We start from the raw sequence: 20,061 nt of genomic DNA, 5'->3' as shown, positions 1-20,061 counted from the left end.
GGTCTCCTCTGTCCCTAGTTCAGGGTGCCTGTCCACCCTGCTCCCCTGCAAAAAGTAACCCTGGTGCCTGCCCCCACGCAGGTCCCTGGCACCGAACTTTAGGGGCTCTTTCTATGACCTACCCTGTTCCAGGTGTTTTTTTCCAGGGTCAGGCCAGGGGAGGGGTCAGGAAGAGGGGCCTGAACCACCTGTATGCTGCCCAGGGCTGGGCACTGGAGTGAATGTGCCCAAGTTCAGGGGGATGTGCACAATTAGATGGTGGGTGGTCTGGCTTTGCAGCCTGCCAAGTCTTCTGCACCCTCCCATCCTCTTTTGGGTCCAGGAGGGTCCGTGGGTGCACACTGGGAGGGAGGGCAGGAGGCTGAGGGTCTCTGCTGTGTCTGATTTCTCCCCCAGACCAGAAGCAGGAAAGGGAGGGGGCAGTGGACAGAGGAAAACCACTTGAGAGGCCTGGATCAGAGACCGCCCCAGGTCTCCTGGACAGCCCTAGGCCGTGCAAAGGGTAGCTAGGCCAAAATGCTTACTTCCAGAATGACGGGGCCCTGAGCCCTGGTTTCTCCATCTGTAAAATGGAGTCACCGTCCCTACTCCACCTGCTGTGGGGCGACTGAGCCTGTAGGTGAGGAAGCCACGTGGGGAGGTATGCGGGCTGGCACTGCCCTCTGGTGGCCGTAGTCAGAGTTGCTGGCTGCCAGTGCACTGACCTAGGGGATGTGGTCAGCTGGGGGAGCTTTCAGGGTCTCCCAATTTCATCTCTGTCTTCTCCATCCCACTGCCTTCTTCCCCCTCAAACTCTCCAGGGGGTTCCCAGGGCTTCTTTCTCATGGATCAGAAACAATTTAATTCAGCAGGAGTGTAATAGACTTCTTCCGTATGCCCTGTTCTGTGCTTGGTGGTTGGGGCTGCAGAGATGTCCAAGGCACAGAGAGACAGGCCAGGAAGCTGGGCTGTGGGAGGACCACTCGGCAGAGCCTACGGAGCTGCAGTCTCACGGAAGCCTGGGCTGTGCTGATGCCACCTCCTCATGTTCTTCAACCTCACTGTCGCAGCAAACCCTGGGGTTGTGTCTCCTTCAAGCTTTCTGCTGACAAAGCAACCACAGAAAACATGCAGACTTTGGGCTGGGTGCGGTGGCTCACGCCTGTAATCCCAGCACTTTGGGAGACCAAGGTGGGGCCGATCACCTGAAGTCGGGAGTTCGAGACCAGCCTGACCAACATGGAGAAACCCTGTCTCTACTAAAAATACAAAATTAGCTGGGTGTGGTGGTGCATGCCTGTAATCCCAGCTACTCGGGAGGCTGAGGCAGGAGAATCGCTTGAACCCGGGAGGTGGAGGATGCGGTGAGTCGAGATTGTGCCATTGGACTCCAGCCCGGGCAACAAGAGTGAAACTCCGTCTCGAAAAAGAAAAAAAGAAAAAAAAAGAAAGAAAAGAAAACATGCAGACTTTGAACAAGGAGGAGAACGGGTTAGCCTATGAAAGTTCCTCCATTTCCAGAATTATTCTGGGAGATGGGCTGTCTTTTCTGCACCTGCTTTCTCCTCCCTGAGGGAACATTTCCATCAGCATGTAAACATACTGTCCTCTCTCCCATCTTCAAAACACACTCCCCAGCGTTCACATCCTCCTTCAGCTCCTGTGCCCTCTTCCAGCCCTCCTTTCTTGCAGATTTCTTCAATACAGTTTTCTATACTCCCTCCCTCCCTCCCTTCCTTCCTTCCTTCTGACAGGGTCTTGCTCTGTCACCCAGGCTGGAGTGCAGCCTCGAACTGTGCTCAGGTGATCCTCCCACCTCAGCCCCTTAAGTAGTACAGGTATGCACCACCATGCCCAGCAAATTTTTTTTTTTTTTTTTGAGACAGAGTTTCGCTCTTGTTGCCCAGGCTGGAATGCAATGGCGAAATCTCGGCTCACTGCAACCTCTGCCTCCCGGGTTCAAGCGATTCTCCTGCCTCAGCCTCCCAAGTACCTGGGATTACAGGCACCCACCACCATGCTCAGCTAGCTTTTTGTATTTTTAGTAGAGACGGAGTTTCACTATGTTGGCCAGGCTGGTATCGAACTCCTGACCTCAGGCAACCCACCCGCCTAGGCTTCCCAAAGTGCTAGGATTACAGGTGTAAGCCACTGTGCCTGGCCCCGCAAGACCGCTCTTGCCAAGGGTCTTGCCATGACCCGGGTTTGCCAAGCCGAGTCTCTATCCTCAGTCTTTGACCAGCAGCACCACCCAACACTGGTGGCCACTCTCCACGTGAAACATTTTCTTTACTTTCTAGGACCCAACTTTCCTGGTTTTCCTCTACTTCACTGCCCCACTCATCCCAGTCTTCTTTTTGATGCCTCCTCCTCCTCTTTCTGCCCTCTGAATCCTAGGGGGGTTAATCCTGGGCGCTCTTATCTGTCTTCTCTCAGTCTCTTGGGGGATCTCACCCAGTCTCAGCCTTAAATGGCCATCAAAGAGCAATGACTCCTACATTTAAATCTCCAGTCCGGTCTCTCCCCTACACTCAGGATTATACATCTAATTGTCTACCCAACATTTCCAGTAGGATACTTTAAAATGTTTTTAATTTTAATTTTATTTATTTATTTATTTATTTATTTATTTATTTATTTATTTTGAGGCGGAGTCTCACTCTGTCGCCCAGGCTGGAGTGCAGTGGCCAGATCTCAGCTCACTGCAAGCTCCGCCTCCTGGGTTTACGCCATTCTCCTGCCTCAGCCTCCCGAGTAGCTGGGACTACAGGCGCCCGCCACCTCGCCCGGCTAGTTTTTTGTATTTTTAGTAGAGACGGGGTTCCACCGTGTTAGCCAGGATGGTCTTGATCTCCTGACCTCGTGATCCGCCCGTCTCGGCCTCCCAAAGTGCTGGGATTACAGGCTTGAGCCACCGCGCCCGGCCTTATTTATTTATTTTGAGGGGGGAGTCTTGCTCTGTAGCCCCAGCTGGAGTGCATTGGCACGATCTCGGTTCACTGCAACCTCTACCTCCCAGGTTCAAGCAATTCTCCTGCCTCAGGCTCTTGAGTAGCTGGGACTACAGGCGCACGCCATCATGCCCGGCTAATTTTTGTATTTTTAGTAAAGACAGGGTTTCGCCATGTGGCTAGGCTTGTCTGGAACTCCTGACCTCAGGTGATCCGCCTGCCCCGGCCTCCCAAAGTGCTGGGATTACAGGCGTGAGCCACTGCGCCTGGGTACAGGGAGACTTTTAAGCGGCGTCTCCCAAGGAGAACAGGGGTTCGCCAGGATGGCAAGAGGAGGGCAAAGCGAATTAGGGTTGGAGGTGAAGAACTAGTTAATCCAATCAAATGGAAGATGTCGAGTGGCGCGAGCACTGGGGTGTGAGCGCAAGGGTCAGGGTTGCAGAGCCAGGCGGGGCAGCACGTTGGAAGCGCACTGGAGCTTGGAATATCTCTCCCAGTCAACCGGGAAAGACGCAGCGCTGCCCTAATGCGCTGGCCACCCCAGACCGTATGCACAACGTTGGGTTGGCAGCTTCTACACCAGGGAAGCACCCGAAACCCTGGCGCGGGAGCAGGGGAGGGACCGCCCCCAGCCGGGGTCCCGCGAGTCCAGGGGCAGCCGCGGCTTTGGGCAGAACCATTCTCCGGAGATGGAGAGGGGAGAAGAAGTCTTTCGCTCCCATCCCAACTCGGAGCCATCCGGAACCTGCACTCGCCCTTCTTGCCCTCCTTTTCTTACTGTGCTCTGTTCCGTCACCACTAGCTCCTCTCCCGCGCGGCTCTGAGTCCCGCTTGCCACTAGTTGCTTCTCGGCAGCCCCCACCCCTACGCGTGGTCCGGCCCGGCGGCTGGCGCAGGTTATAAAGGTCCCGCCGCTGCAGCTGACAGCGGAGTCAAGATGCGCCCGAAGGTGTCCGGGAGGGGTTGCGCTGGGAGCCGGCCGGGACCCGGACTCGGACCCGGACCCGGACCCGGACCCGGACCCGGACCCGGACCCGGACTCGGACCCGGACCCGGACCCGGACCCGGGGACCCAGCAGCACTCACCTGTGCACCCTCGCCCTCAGCCAGTCCCGCTCTGGAGCCCTCTGCGCAGCCGCAGGCACGGGGCACTGGACAGAGAGCAGGATCCCGAGCTGCCTCTGGATCCCAAGTCCTCTCGGAAGCCGGCACCGGAGCTCGCCCGGCCTCCGAGGCTGGAGTCAAGGCAGGAGCCCGGCGCCTGTCTGCATTCTCGGCCATCCAAGGGGATGTCCGGTCTGTGCCCAACAATTCGGACGCGCCGTGGGCCCGCTTCATATTCCAAGGGCCGTTTGGTTCCCGGGCCACTGGCCTGGGGACTGGAAAGGCAGCGGACATCTGGAAGACACCAGCCGCCTACTTTGGCCGGCGACCCGGGGTGTCCGGCCCTGAGCGCGCCGCCTTTATTCGGGAGCTGGAGGAAGGTAAACCCGGCCCCCGGGGTCCTGGACGGCGTGGGGACTGGGGCACCTCCAGGGAGGAAGTGGCCCCATCAGGTCCAGGCGCCCCGCCCCCTCTGGCATTCAGTGTCACTCGTCCACCACCTCCGCGATGTCACTGCGGCATCTGTCTGGTCACCCCTTCCCCATCTCCTCCTCCGCTTTTGTCCCCTGGTTTGTGCCCGTGAGTCAGGTCCTGGGGCCTGCGCGCTAGTCCACCCGCCTCCACGCGCCTCTTGCTGCAGCAGATCTGCCCCTCCTCAGCGCCCCTCTCCTGGATCTACCGCAGTGCCAGGAGAGGGGCGGGGGGCTGCGGGAGGGCGCTGCCCGCGCTGGCCGACCGGGCTTGCGTGCGATGGAGGGGCGGGTGCGCGGAGGGGGGTGTTCTGCCCACTTTTTGGTTGCGGGTATGGGGGCAAGGTCGCGCTCTTCTCCCCGCCCCTTCTCTCCTTCTATCCTCCTGCGGGTCGGGGGAGATCCCTGGATTGGGCCTAGAGGCTCGAGTGTCCCCTAATCTGGTGAAGTCTTCCTCCTGTCCTCTGCACACGCAACAGGTGCAGGGTAAGTGGCTGCGTCTGTTTGACCCAGGAGACTCCATTGCACTGCCTTCTGGGTAGGGGGTGATGAGCCAGTCTGAGGCTATACTTCCCCTGGCTGGCTCCATTCTCCGAGGCGCCAGGGACCCAGGTGTCTGGAGAGCCCAGTTTCTGAGCCTGGAGGACTGTGACTCACTCACTTCAGGCTTCTCCAGGGGTTTAAAAAAAAAAAAAAAAGCCGGGCGCGTGGTCTCACGCCTGTAATCCCAGCCAGCACTTTGGGAGGACGAGGGGGGCGGATCATGAGGTCAGGAGTTCGAGACCAACCTGGCCAACATAGTGAAACCCTGTCTCTACTAAAAATACAAAAATAAACTGGGCGTGGTGGCTGGGGTTATACACACCCGCCACGAGGCAGAAGAGGAACAAGAAAGCGGGCGTGTATAACCCCAGCTACTCTGGAGGCTGAAGCAGGAGAATTGCTTGAATCTGGGAGGCAGAGGTTGCAATGAGCCGAGATCACGCCATTGCACTCCAACCTGGGGGTAAGAGCGAGACTTTGTCTCATAAAAACAAAACAAAACAAAAAACCCCAAAACCCAGTCCACTTGGCCCTGGGAGCAGAGAAAGGAGTGTTGAGTGCCGAGGAGTAAGGGAAGGATGTTGGGGGCAGGAGGGGAGCCCATTCTTCTCTCCTGATGACGCTTGTTGGAGAACTGAGTATAGGATGGGAAACAGCTGGTTGCTGGTAGCATCTGCTCCTTTTTGCTGACCTGGCTGGGCCTTTTCTCCCCACCTGCCTCCTCCTGCAGCACTGTGTCCTAACCTACATCTGCCAGTCAAAAAGATTACCCAGGAAGACGTCAAAGTGATGTTATATTTGCTGGAGGAGGTGTGTACTGCCTTCCTGATTCAGGCAGGCCCTTATTCTAATTCTGTCCTGTAGGGGTGGGGGTCTTGTTTATTTCCTGATTGGTAGTCTCTCTGGGGGCCCAGGTAAGGGTCCTTCTTATGGAAGACAGGTCGATGTGGGATGTTCAGGCTGGAAGAGCTCTCAGAGCCAATCTGGTCTGATCTTCTTTTTCCATGAGGGGAAACTGAGTCAGGTTCCACAGTGGGTTAATGGCAGACTCTGGTCTAGTACCCTAGTGAACTAGGGGATGGGGAGGGTTCTCTTAGGGGCCTAGCCTCCCTCTGACCCCTGTGTCCGCCCCCACCAGCTTCTCCCACCTGTCTGGGAGATCCCAGACACTGGGAGAGCATTACCTATGGGTGATGGTCCTTCTGCAGAGAGAGGGACCTGAACACTGCAGCTCACATCGGCCAGTCCCTGGTGAAACAGAACAGTGTTTTGATGGAGGAGAACAGCAAGCCCTGCTGGGCTCAGCCAAGGAGGAGGTAACTGGGTGGGGAGGAGAGGATAGGGGGCCAGTCTACACCCACCTCATGCCAGGACCCTCTCCTGCCCCTACCCACTCCCAGCCCATGGCTCCTCTCTCTTCCTGCCAGATTTTACACCTCAGGCACCAGGTGAACTTGCGGGATGACCTCCTCCAGCTCTACTCAGATTCGGATGAGGAGGAAGAGGAGGAGGCAGAGGAAGACCAGCAGCGTGCTCATCCCTGTGATACCCCCAAGCTGTGAGTTCCTGCCTTTGCACCTGCGAGTCGTTTCTCTGAGCCTCAATTTCCTCATTTGTTAAGAGGGACACAGGTGATGTGCTTGCCGGCAGGGTTGCTGGAACTAGTTGAGAACACCGCTCTTAGCCCTGGTGGGGAGGGCCTGGGTGGGCTGGGAACTGGGAAGCCCCACTCTCTGCACCCTGACTCCCATTCCTCCTTCCCCTAGGATTTCGCGGAGGCATTGCTGCACCAGCACCACTGCCCACAGCTGGAAGCCTTGCAGGAGAAGCTGAGGCTGCTGGAAGAGGAGAATCATCAGCTGAGAGAAGAGGTGAGAATGGGGGAGGAGGGCGTGCCCGATAGCAGGGGGTGTTGACTTCCCTGTCCCTTCCTCTCTCCCTCCCTCCAGGCCTCTCAACTTGACACCCTTGAGGATGAGGAACAGATGCTCATTCTGCAATGTGTGGAGCAGTTTTGTACGTAATGTTGTCACTCGGGGTGGGGGACTGTCCCAAGGAGCAGAGAAAAGAACTCAAGATGCGGAGTATGGAGATCCAAGTTCAAGTCCTAGATCTAGCACTCCTAGCTGTGTGAACTTGGACACATTCCTTGACCTCTCTGAACCTTTGTCTTTAGAATGGGGATTAATTGTCTCAGCCCCACTGATCTCTCCGGGGTTTATGAAGATTAAGAGTGTCAACAGCTGAGGAGGTACTTTGTGCAAACTATAAAGAGCTCTACAGAAGCTGTGGGTCTCAGGCCAGGCACGGTGGCTCATGCCTGTAATCCCAGTCCTTTGGGAGGCTGAGACAGGCGGATCACTTGAGGTCAGGAGTTTGAGACCAGCCTGGCCAACATGGAGAAACCATGTCTCTACTAAAAATACAAAAATTAGCCAGACATGGTGGCACAGCCTGTAGTCCCAGCTCCTTGGGAGGCTGAGGTGGAAGAATTGCTTAAACCTGGGAGGCAGAGTTTGCAGTGAGCCTAGATCGTGCCACTGCACTCCATCCTGGGCAACATAGCAAGACTCTATCTCAAAAAAATAAAGTGATGGGTCTCCTCCAAGCCTGTCTCCTCTTATTTGGGGCAGGGAAGAGGGAGCCATGAGCTGCCAGAGACCAGGCACCCAGGGCTGGGACAGTTCAGAGTCATGCATGAGGGAGCGGCTGTGCCTGGCATTGTCCTAGATGCTGTGTGCTTATGAAGATGAGGAGCAGTGTTTGTGCCTGAGGAGTTCAAGTGAACGCCTCAGCTGGTGAGATGCAGACGCAAAGTGGCAACAGCTGAACTCCTGCTGTTCCCTTTACCCCAGACCTGACCTTCCTTCCTGCTGGGTTCTGCAACTCCCTGAATGGCCCCACTGGTCCCCAGGCTGCTAGAGTAGGAACCAGTCCCCAAACTCTGTTGCTTTTACTGTGGGGAAAAGAAAGAGATCAGCCTGTTACTGTGTCTATATAGAAAGAAGTAGACATAAGAGACTCCATTTTGTTCTGTATTTGAGATGCTGTTAATCTGTGACCCTACCCCCAACCTTGTCCTTGCAAGAGACATGTGCTGTGGTAACTCAAGGTTTAATGGATTTTGGGCATGCAGGGTGTGTCTTTGTTCCTAGAAAAGCTAGGTATTGTCCAAGGTTTATCCCCATGTGATAGGATGAAACAATGCTGCTAAAAGGTTTATCTCTAGGCACAGGATTTTCCTTTAAACTTATTCATGTCACAGAGATCCTTGTTCTTATGTCTTACTGCTGATTTCCTCCCTAAAAACGATCCTATTGTCCTGCCACTCCCTGATCTTTAAGATGGTAAAGTTAATTATCTATAAATACTAAGGGAACTCAGAGACCGGTGCCGGCGTGGGTCCTCTGTAAGTTGAGCGCCGGTCCCCTGGGCCCCCGCTTTTCTTTCTCTATACTTTGTCTCTGTGTCTTATTTCTTTTCTCAAGTCTCTCATTCCACCTAATGAGAAACACCCACAGGTGTGGAGGGGCAGGCCACCCTTTCATTTTACCTCCTGGGAATGGCTTAAGTCTTTTTCCCCCTCCCCTCTCTGGCTGCCTCTAGTCCAGGATACCTCTTAACTGGTCACACTGCCTCTACTCGAACTCTACCAGGAACTTCTGCACACAGCCTCAAAGAGTTTTTCTAAAACCAAACCTGGCCAGGTGCAGAGGCTCCCACCTGTGGTCCCAGCTACTCAGGAGTCTGAGGTGGGAGGATTGCTTGAGCCCGGGAGTTCTGGGCTGTAGTACACCATGCCGATGGGGGGTCAGTATGGTCCAGGGAGTGGAGTACCACTAGATTGCCTGAGGAGGGGTAAACTGGCTCAGGTCAGAAACAGAGCAGGTCAAAACTCCCATGCTGATCAGTAATAAGATCGTGCCCATGAATAGCCACTGCACTCCAACCCCAGCCTGGGCAACCTGGCAAGACCTCATTTCTTTCTATCTTTTTTTTTTTTTTGAGATGGAGCACAGTGGTGCAATCTCGGCTCACTGCATCCCCCACCNTTTTTTTTTTTGAGACGAGTCTCATTCACTCTGTCACCTGGACTGGAGAGCAGCGGCAAGATCTCGGCTCACTGCAACCTCTGTCTCCTCGGTTCAAGCGATTCTCCTGCCTCAGCCTCCCAGGTAGTTGGGACTACAGGCATGAGCCCGGCTAATTTTTTTTTTTTTTTTTAGACTGAGTCTTGGTTTGTCGCCCAGGTTGGCACGATCTCAGCTTACTACAACCTCCGCCTCCTGGGTTCAAGCAATTCTCCTGCCTCAGCCTCCTGAATAGCTGGGACTACAGGTGCCCACCACCACGCCCAGCTAATTTTTGTATTTTTAGTAGAGATGGAGTTTCACCATGTTGGCCAGGCTGCTCTCGAACTCCTGACCTTGTGATCCTCCTGCCTCGGCCTCTCAAAGTGCTAGGATTACAGGCGTGAGCCACTGTGCCTGGCCAAGCCCAGCTAATTTTTGTATTTTTAGTAGAGACGGGGTTTCACCATGTTGGCTAGGCTGGTCTTGAACTCCTGGCCTCAGGTGATCTGCCCACCTTGGCCTCCCAAAGTGCTGGGATTACAGGCGTGAGCCACTGCCCATGGCCACTGCCTAAGCACCACTGAGCCTGAGGAACTGCAGTTTCGGCTTCCATTGTCTCATAATGAAGGTCCTTTTCTCTTTGAAGGAAGTATGAGATGCCCACAGGGGACACATCCAGCCTAAGGTAAGCCTGCCAGGGGCTCCCCCATCACCTGTCCTCAGCTTTCAGCAGCCAGACAGCCACCTGCCTCTGTTTCTGCCACCCTGCAACCCTGAAGAAGGCCCTGCTGTCTTGGCTGGCTGAGCTGGGTACTGTTCTGGGAAGGAGCTGCCCCCCTTTTCCTTCAAATCTTGCCCCCTGGGTGGCTGTTTGATTCCACGCAGCTCTGAGTGGGGACTGACCAGGGGCTGAGAGGTGAACAGGCACTGGCCTAGGAGCTGGGAACCCTAGGACTAAGGCCCAGCGTGGTCCCTTTCCTGACTGTGTGTCCTTGGGCAAGTCATTTGACCTGAGTCTGTCTAGAATGGATTTGTTCCTATGGCAAGTAGCTGTGGGGTGGGCTATGAAGGTTAAATCATGCAGGAGGGAGGCAGAAGGGGGTGTTAGTCCTGCTGGTGTCTTCTGTGCAGGGTCAGGGACATAAAGGAAGGTGGGGCCTATGCAGTGTTGGTGACCATTATTCCTCTCTCCTACAAGGGGGATGGGCTGGGTGTTTGAAGCCTCGGAGCTGGTACCCAGCTCCCCTCTCCCCTGGCTGGGACAGAACGGGGAGGAACCATCAGGATCTGTGTGCAGACAGGGGTGGGGGTGGGCCTGGGGGGTTGGACTTTCAAAAGATGTCGCTATCTCCCACCCAGGTATGATTTTTGCAACAGTGAGGATGGAGAGCAGGTGCAGGGGTTTGAGGCTGAGGAAGGGTTGATGCTGGCAGCAGATATTATGCCGGGGGAAGATTTCACACCTGCAGAGAAGTTGGTGCCTGAGGAGGAGCTGGGGACTGCCAAAAAGGTGCCGGCGGAGGAAGGGGTGATGGAAGAGGCAGAGCTGGTGTCGGAGGAGACTGAGGGCTGGGAGGAGGTGGAACCGGAGCTGGATGAGGCAACGCGGACGAACATGGTGACGTCAGCCCTGGAGGCCAGTGGCTTGGGCCCTTCACACCTGGACATGAAGTATGTCCTCCAGCAGCAGGCCAACTGGCAGGATGCCCATTACAGGCGGCAACTGAGGCGGAAGATGTTCCAGAAAGGTGAGTGCCCCCACGGGGACCTCCCTGCCACCAGCCGGACAAGCTGCAGATCCTCGTGCCGATGAAAAGAGAGGGTGGATAAGCTCCCCGAGTGCTCACCTACCCCAGCCTGGCCCTTCCCGGCGTGCTGATTTGCATGGACTTTGCATAGGCATATCCAATCCCCTTCAGTGGGAACTGTAGAGCCAGTGCTCATTTATGTGGCATTTGCTTAGGATTTCAGATCTCTATCCACTTTTCTCCTGGGGGCTGGGCTGGGGGTCAGGACTGGGATTGTGCCCCCACACTGCGCCTCAGCTTCCCGTCTCCGCCTGCCTGCTTCCCCTGCCCCCTACCCCTGCCTCCTCTGTCCCCCAGGCTCTCCAACCCTGCAGCAGTGGCAGCAGCAGTCAAAACAAGCACGGGGGTGGGATTGTGGAGCTGCCCAGGGGCTGACCCAGGCTGGAGGACAGGCCCAGCTACCGTCCCAGGACCTGGGAGGAAGAGGGGCCTTCTGGGGCTGCCCAGGCTACGGGGGCAAAGGCCTCCACCAGCAAGGGCCACAGTTGGAGCAGTCCCCTGGGTGAGTCGGAAGGTGGGCTAGGGCCTCCTGCAGGGTTGGGAGGTGGAACAGGGTCTCCTCTCCCCAGCTAGAAACCGCAAAGTCTGGGAGCTGCACCTGCTGAGTGCAGGCCTTGTGAGCCCTGCCTCTTTAAGGAGTCACGGGACATGAAAGATGACCTCGTGACACTCATGCACAGCAGCCATTGCACATGCGTCAGCTCCCATCAGCCTCACTCCCTGTGGCAGGCGATGTGTCCCCATTGGTTAGGTGAGGAGGGTGAGGTTCAGAGAGCTAAGGACACTTGTTCGGGGCCACACGGTGAGGGGTAGATCTGAGCCTGTCCTCTCCACTCCTGTGCTGTAGCACCTTCACTGGCCCATCCCTCCCCTCTAGTACTGTCCTGGTACCCGCTCCGGCCTGTCCCCATTCTCATGGCCCTTGGTCACTGCAGGGTGGAATAGCACTAGCCTCAGCAGGCCTGTCATGTCAGCTTGTGCAGGTTATAAACTGAACCATGACCTTTATGGCACATGCAGGGGACAACCTGCATAATTATCAATGGCAACTTTCTGTGTCTTTGATACAGTTGTCCAGACCCCTGCCCACCGCCCAGGCTGGGCCTATGGTCTTCAATGCCCTGGTTCACATCCACCTGCTTCTCTTCCAGGCTTTGCTGCTCCCCAGCAGCCTGCAGAGGCCCCACAGACAGCTTGAGGCCCCTCCTTCTGCCTGGCCAAGCCCACACCCCCAGACCCTCCTTCCCATGCTCTGAAATGGGACCCTGTGTCTGTCACCAGCCCACCCTCTGTGTTCATGAACCTGGGCTGGAGTTTGGGGACCTGGGCCTCCACCCTCTTCAGGGACAGGCGGTAGGAACCCCGGCTGTCGCTCTGTAGCTGGTACAAAAGCTGTGGCTGCCAGGCTTGGGTCACATGGCAGCCCAGGGGAGGCCCACTGGCTACCAGGCCCAGCCCTGAGTAGGGAATGGCCCAGCTTCCACGGGTAGGGAGTTGTGAGGCCCCTCACCCCTTGATGCCCAGGCTAGCGGTGGCCACCCCGGTTCTTGTTGACTTGAGGGACCTGGCCATCTTCCCCGTTCTTCATCCTTCTCGGTCCCTACTTACTGTTTGTAACCACAAGTGTCTCTATGTGTGGGTGGGTGAGGGCCCCTCTGCCCAGTGGTGTGTCTCCTCTCCCTCCCTCCCCTCCCTCTTCTGCCAGTGGCCTGGGGGTGTCCAGGCTCCCACCCATGGCCCAGCCCCTCTCCCCTCCCTGTTGATTCCCCCCTCCCTGCCCCTGGCTTCCTCTTCCATGTTCCACCCTCTCCCACACCTTTGTTCCTCAATAGCTGGGGGCTGGGACTCAGGCCTCCTGCGGGTGCCTGCCCCGCTCCACGCGGCGCCTCTCAGCCTCCTATTGCTTGTCAGCCTGTGCGCAAGCGGTGCAGGAAATAAAGGATCTGTGCGCTCCTGGCCCAGCCTCCAGCCGTCTCTAGGGAGTGTGTGTGTGCACGTGTATGTGTGTAGGCATGTACGTGTACACTTGGCAGGGGAAGTTGTGGAGAAGGGGTGGATGCTGATATTGAAGAATGTGCCAAGGACTCATTAAATATGTCGTTTAATCATAGCAGCAGCTCCTGCAGGGCAGTGGGTGGTAAGTGTCTGTCAGATGGAGAAACTCAGGCCAGAGTAGGTTAAGTGATGCTCTCACCAGCAGATCATGGCTGGTGTAGAGCTGGGATTTGAGCTCATGTTTCCCTGATCCTTTCACCCCAGAGACTCTGACTCAGTGTCCTGGCTGTGAAAGATAGGATGGAAGTGAGTCACCCACTGTCTTAGGGTGAAGTCCCCAGAGCAGATCTGGAACAGGGTTTAGGAACAAGTACAGTCGCCCTCCATGTCCTCGGGCTCTGTGTCTGTGGACTCAACCAACCACAGATAGAAAATATTTGGGGGAGGCTGGGTGCCGTGGCTCACGCTTGTGTTCCTAGCACTTTGGGAGGCTGAGGTGGGTGAATCACTTGAGGTCAGGAGTTTGAGACCAGCCTGGCCAACACGGTGAACCCCGTCTCCACTAAAAATACAAAAATTAGCTGGGTGTGGTGGTGCATGTCTGTAATCCCAGCTACTTGGGAGGCTGAGGCAGGAGGATCACTTGAACCCAGGAGGCAGAGGTTGCAGTGACCAGAGATCATGACACTGCACTCCAGCCTGGGCAACAACAGAGCAAGACTCCATCTCAAAAAACAAACAAGAAAATACCTAGGAGAAGCCAGTTGTGGTGGCTCATTCTGTAATCCCAGCACTTTGGGAGGCTGAGGTGGGCGGATCATTTGAGGAGTTCGAGACCAGCCTGGCCAACATGGTGAAACTCCATCTCTACTAAAAATACAAAAAAAAAAAAAAAAAAAAAAAAAAGCCGGGCAAGTTGGCGGGCCCCTGTAATCCCAGCTACTTGGGAGGTTGAGGTGAGAGGATCACTTGAGCCTGGGAGGCAGAGGTTGCAGTGAGCTGAGGTTGCACCACTGCACTCCAACCTTGGTGGCAGAGTAACATCCTGCCTCAAAAAAAAAAAAAAAAAGAAAATGGCAGACAAACCAGACATGGGGGAAGTTGCCAGCTTTGATAAAGCCAAGTAAAAGGAAACGGAGATGCAGGAGAACACCTTGCGGACCAGAGACTGCTGAGCAGGAGAAGCAGTGAAATTTCCTAAAATCTGGAGGATTCCCTGCCCCTGTTATCTTCAAGCCCCCAGTGGTGATGTGGAAGAAAAGCCACCTGCAAGGTATACACAAGCCACAAGCTGCTCTGTGAACCTGGGCACCTTGCACCGATGCCACTGGCCTGTGGGGCTCTGAGGGGACCCCCAAATGGGACTGCCAAATTATCTGGTTTGCTCCAGGATATTATAGAAAATTTACATGAATAATAAAAATAAAACACACTTTGTGGCCCCCTGCCGAGAGACTATCATTGAGAAGATTATTGCTGTGGCTAACTGGGTCTCAGTCCTGCTGGGAACTCTGGGGGACGGTAGACTATCTCTCAGAGTAGGCCAGGCAGGGTGGCTCACACCTGTAATCCCAGCACATTGGGAGGCCAAGGTGGGTGGATCACCTGAGGTCAGGAGTTCGAGACCAGCCTGACCAACATGGAGAAACCCTGTCTCTACTAAAAATACAAAATTAGCTGGATGTGGTGGCACATATACCTGTAATCCCAGCTACTTGGGAGCCTGAGGCAGGAGAATCGCTTGAACCCAGGAGGCGTAGGTTGTGGTGAGCAGAGATTGCACCATTGCACTCCAGCTTGGGCAACAAGAGTGAAACTCCATTTCAAGGAAAAAAAAAAAAAATATATATATATATATATATAATAGCCGGGCAAGTTGGCGGGCCCCTGTAATCCCAGCTACTTGGGAGGTTGAGGTGTCCAGGCTCCCACCCATGGCCCAGCCCCTCTCCCCTCCCTGTTGATTCCCCCCTCCCTGCCCCTGGCTTCCTCTTCCATGTTCCACCCTCTCCCACACCTTTGTTCCTCAATAGCTGGGGGCTGGGACTCAGACCTCCTGTGGATATATATATATATATCAGAGTTATCCCACCCCTCGGGTGGGGGAGTTAGGGTGTTTATCCTCTAACTATCATCTGACACTGAGAGATGCTTCTGGAGGTATTTAACTGCCCTGCACTTGGTCCTGAAGGAAACTAGAATATGTTACTTCCAAATATGCCACTTTGGCATAAGGACTATTTTGAGCTGAAGGCAACTGGGAAGAAGCAGATACAAGAAAAGCTCCCTGCCCTCCTATTTGCATAAAAACAGGACATACATTTTCTTTTTTTTTTTTTTTGAGACGGAGTCTCGCTCTGTCGCCCAGGCTGGAGTGCAGTGGCCGGATCTCAGCTCACTGCAAGCTCCGCCTCCCGGGTTCACGCCATTCTCCTGCCTCAGCCTCCTGAGTAGCTGGGACTACAGGCGCCCGCCACCTCGCCCGGCTAGTTTTTCGTATTTTTTAGTAGAGACGGGGTTTCACCGTGTTAGCCAGGATGGTCTCGATCTCCAGACCTCGCGATCCGCCCGTCTCGGCCTCCCAAAGTGCTGGGATTACAGGCTTGAGCCACCGCGCCCGGCCCAGGACATACATTTTCAATAGTGTCCATCAACCAGGAAGGATAAAAGTTAAATCTCCAGGCTGGGCACAGTGGCTCATGCCTGTAATCCTAAGACTTTGGGAGGCTGAGGTGGGCAGATCTCCTGAGGTTGGGAGTTTGAGACCAGCTTGAGCAACATGGAGAAACTCTGTTGCTACTAAAAATACAAAATTAGCCGGTGGTGGTGGCACATGCATATAATTCCAGCTACTTGGGAGGCTGAGGCAAGAGAATTGCTTGAACCTGGGAGGCGGAGGTTGCAGTGAGCCAAGATTGCCCTATTGCACTCCAGCCTGGGCAATAAGAGTGAAACCCTGTCTCAAAAAAAAAAAAAAAGAAAAAAAAAAAATTAAATCTCTGGAGACAACTTTATTTTTTTGGTTTCCATAATTTGGACTTATGTTATTGATACTCAGTGAATAAAATGTTGATTTTTGATGCATTACAATACACTTTTTGATAGTAGTTGCACAATGTTGATTGTTTTATGTACTAAATACTGCAACCTCCAAATTGCTTTTTTTTTTTTTTTTTTTGAGACGGGGTCTCGCTGTGTCGCCCAGGCTGGAGTGCAGTGGCGTGATCTCGGCTCACTGCAAGCTCTGCCTCCCGGGCTCACGCCATTCTCCTGCCTCAGCCTCCCGAGCAGCTGGGATTACAGGCGCCCACCACCTCGCCCGGCTAGTTTTTTGTATTTTTAGTAGAGACAGGGTTTCACCGTATTAGCCTGGTCTCAAACTCCTGATCTCAGGTGATCCACCAGCCTTGGCTTCCCAAAGTGCTGGGATTACAGACGTGGGCCACCGCGCCTGGCCAAATTGCCAATTTTTACATGGTATTTCTGGCAATGGTGGTGGCTCCTCTCTCTGAATACATAAAATGGCCCATTCAATCCATGGTTTCATATTCCTTTGTTATTCTGTCTACTGCTTTAAAATACATTCAGGCTGGGTGCGGCGGCTCACACCTAGAATCCCAGCACTTTGGGAGGCTGAGGCAGTTGGATCACCTGAGGTCAGGAGGTTGAGACCAGCCTGGCCAACATGGTGAAACCCCATCTCTACTAAAAATTACAAAAATTAGCCTGGCGTGGTGCTGCCCGCCTATAATCCCAGCTACTTGGGAGGCTGAGGCAGGAGAATCGCTTGAACCTGGGAGGTGGAGATTGCAGTGAGCTGAGATGGCACTACTGCACTCCAGCCTGGGTGACAGAGCAAGACTGTCTCAAAAAAATAAAATACATTCAAATAAAATATAAGTTACTTGCAGTGAGTGCACACATACAACAGCGAGGAGGGCTGAGAACATAATTAACCAATACTTTTGTATTCAGAGAGTAGTCTGAAACCGTGGGACTGAAGCTTGCTCCTACGGACTTTCTCAAAGTATCCTTGGTGGACATAAGGTTACCCTCACTCAACGCAACGACACATCTTCTGCTGTGGTGGGAGGATACAGAATGACAATTTCATTTACATAGAATGTTTTCCTTCTATAAATGTCTGGAACAAGTCAGAGACAACTTTAGACCCTTTTCAGCCTGGAGTGGCATCAGCGCAATCTCCATAACAAACTTGACCCACTAGCCTTTATCTACCACTCGTTTTCCATATAGCTGCTTTCCCATTCACAGTTAGCCACTCCTGGAAGTCCAACCTAGGCTGGATCTTGGGGGTCCAAACCTCAGCCCTCTTCTGGGACACGCAGTAGGAACCCCAGCCCTCGTTCTGCAGCTGGCTCAAGAGCTGTGACTGCCGGGCCTGGGTCACCGGTGGCCCAGGGAGTGGGAGAAGCCAGGGGGAGGCCCATTGGCTACCAGACCCAGCCCTGAGTGGGGACAGGGCTCAGCTCCCATGGGTAGAAAGCTGTTTCCCACACACAGCCACCCTTGGAACTCTAAAAGTTGCTGTCCTTTATCTTGCCTGTGAATGTATTGTTCTTTGATGAAGATGCTCTGTGAGCCTGAATTCTCCCATCCGAGTACTAACCAGGCCTGACCGTGCTTAGTTTCCGAGATCAGATGAGATTGGGCGCGTTCAGGGTGGTGTGGCTGCAGACACCGTGAGCCTGAATTCTAAGCTACCTCTCTGAGTTATTCATCTCTGGGTACTCCGTGTGTTGAATGTGTGATACACATGTTAATAAACTTGCTTGCTTTTCTCTTGTAATCTGTATTTTATTACAGAGCCCCAGCCATGGACCTAAGATGGGTACAGAAAACCTTTTCCCTCTTTTTTTGTTTTTGAGACAGAGTCTTGCTGTCTCCCAGGCTGGAGGGCAGTGGCGCCATCTCGGCTCACTGCAAGCTCCGCCTCCTGGGTTCACGCCATTCTCCTGCCTCAGCCTCCCGAGTAGCTAGGACTACAGGTGCCTACCACCACGCCCGGCTAATTTTTTTTTGTATTTTTTAGTAGAGATGGGGTTTCACCGTGTTAGCCAGGACGGTCTCGATCTCCTGACCTTGTGATCTGCCCGCCTTGGCCTCCGGAAGTGCTGGGATTACAGGCGTGAGCCACCGGGCCCAGCCCACTTTCCCTCTCTTACAGCCCTGAGGTAATGCTGTCAACAGGCACAAGAACAATGATGGAATGGGGTGAGACACCAGCAATGCCTGCACCCGCTACTCATGAACAATTATTTACAAATATTTATTGGGTTCCTACTATTCTTGCCACGGGGGATACAGAAGGGAGGGGGGCTTGTCACACTCCCAGTTTCCTGTTTCGCCAGAGAGGCAGACAATAAACTGGCAAACAAAACAACTACAGATTGTGAAATGTGCGCTAAAGAAAATATTTTGCTGTTGTGAGACAAAGCAACAAACATTAAGAAGCTGTGTTTACTCCTTTCTGCTTGTCGGCAGTTTCACAAAGCCCCTGACTCTGTGACTACAGACGTGCAGCCCTCTGGAAAGATGCTTTGAAGACAGCACAGGAGACAGCCCAAGGCCCCACACGTCTCTTGGCTGAGTCACTACATTTCTTTTCATCTTTTCTTTTTTTTTTCTTTGAGAGAGGGTCTTGCTGTGTCACCCAGGCTGGAGTTCAGTGGCGCGATCTCGGCTCACTGCAACCTCTGCCTCCCAGGTTCAAGCAATTATCCTGCCTTAGCCTCCCGAGTAGCTGGGACTACAAGCACGTGCCCACTTATTTTTGTATTTTTAGTAGAGACGGAGTTTCATCTTGTTGGCCAGGCTGGTCTCGAACACCTGGCCTAAAGTGATCCACCTTCCTCGGCCTCGCAGACTGCTGGGAATACAGACGTGAGCCACTGTGCCCGGCTTGAGTCTTCACATTTCCTAAAAGAGAAACGATCCTAGTCCCTGGCTTTTCCGACACGTAACATTTCCAGGATGACATCTGACGAGGTTAGTGATGATGCCTCTGTGGTCTAGGACCCAAACCTTGCTGTGATTCTGCTGTCATGTAATTCTGAGCAAGTCTGATGGGATTTCGCATATACAGAACCTCCACCTTCAGCCCCCAGCTGTATATAAGCAGTGGGCTGAAACATCGTGCCAGAGTCTGCTCCTGGGCTGGAGGCCTCAATCTATAGTCCTCTGTAAGACTTCTGAATAAAACTAGCATTCATTCTTTAAAAAGCTTGATTTTTTCTCTTTTATTTGACCCATGGTAGAGAATAACTGGGTCTATGTGTGAAGAGTGAGGAGCAGAAGGGTTCGGTCTCTCAGGAAGAGGCATTTCACCCAAGAGCTAAGGAGGAAAGGGGAGCCCACCATATTCGTGCCTGGGGAAGAGCATTGCAGGCACAGGGAACGGCAAAGTCAGAGGCTCTGAGAAAGACAGAACGTGGCACGTCTGCATAAGCTCGAGAGGAGGAAGAGGAGGAAGCCACGTGGCGCAGAGTGGGAGGAGAACCTCGGGGCTAGCTTTCAGGGCTGTGACAGGGAGTTCAGGTTGTATTCTAAGTGCATTAGGAAACATTGCAAGGTTAAAACCGAGAGTGACACGGTTTATCTTTTAAAAAGCTTACTCTGAGGCCGGGCACAGTGGCTCACGCCTGTAATCCCAGTACTTTGGGAGGCCGAGGCGGGCGGATCACCTGAGGTCAGGAGTTCAAGACCAGCCTGGCCAACATGGTGAAACCACATCCCCTCTAAAACTACAAAAAATTTAGCCGGGTGTGGTGGGGGGCACCTGTAATCCCAGACACTTGGGAGGCTCAGGCAGGAGAATAGCTTGAACTGGGGAGGCAGAAGTTGCAGTGAGCCGAGATCGTGCCACTGCACTCCAGCCTGGGCGACAAGAGTGAAACTCCATCTCAAAAAATAAAATAAAATAAAAATTAAAAAAAGTTGACTCTGGCTATGAAGCCTACCATCTGTTATCCCGCCCACACCTGTGGATTCTTGTTCGATGTGGGGCTCTGGGGGAGCCAGGGTCCCTGCCCCTAAAAGGCATTCAGCTCTCCTCCCTGCCACAACTTCACCCCCAGATGAGTCCCCCTCCTCTGCCCTACAGCACTGACACAGTCCA

At 54.0% G+C, this 20,061-nt stretch overlaps 1 protein-coding gene across 1 annotated transcript; it reads left to right on the top strand.

Annotated features, from left to right (window-relative positions):
• Nucleotides 1-3,990: 3,990 nt before the first annotated feature.
• HAP1 (huntingtin associated protein 1) lies at nt 3,991-11,561 on the top strand (the record flags this gene model as incomplete). The annotated part of the gene is given in 9 exon segments (XM_025363460.1): nt 3,991-4,414; nt 5,778-5,859; nt 6,256-6,335; nt 6,338-6,363; nt 6,475-6,609; nt 6,814-6,918; nt 6,997-7,067; nt 9,767-9,805; nt 10,480-11,561. Coding segments are annotated over 9 exon segments (1,416 nt in total), but the record flags the coding sequence as incomplete, so codon positions are not given.
• Nucleotides 11,562-20,061: the final 8,500 nt, after the last annotated feature.

This window comes from Theropithecus gelada, chromosome 16, assembly GCF_003255815.1.
Source record: "Theropithecus gelada isolate Dixy chromosome 16, Tgel_1.0, whole genome shotgun sequence".
NCBI classification, from domain to species: domain Eukaryota; kingdom Metazoa; phylum Chordata; class Mammalia; order Primates; family Cercopithecidae; genus Theropithecus; species Theropithecus gelada.
Note: the sequence above shows the minus strand (reverse complement) of the source record. Positions and strands in the feature narration are given on the sequence as shown.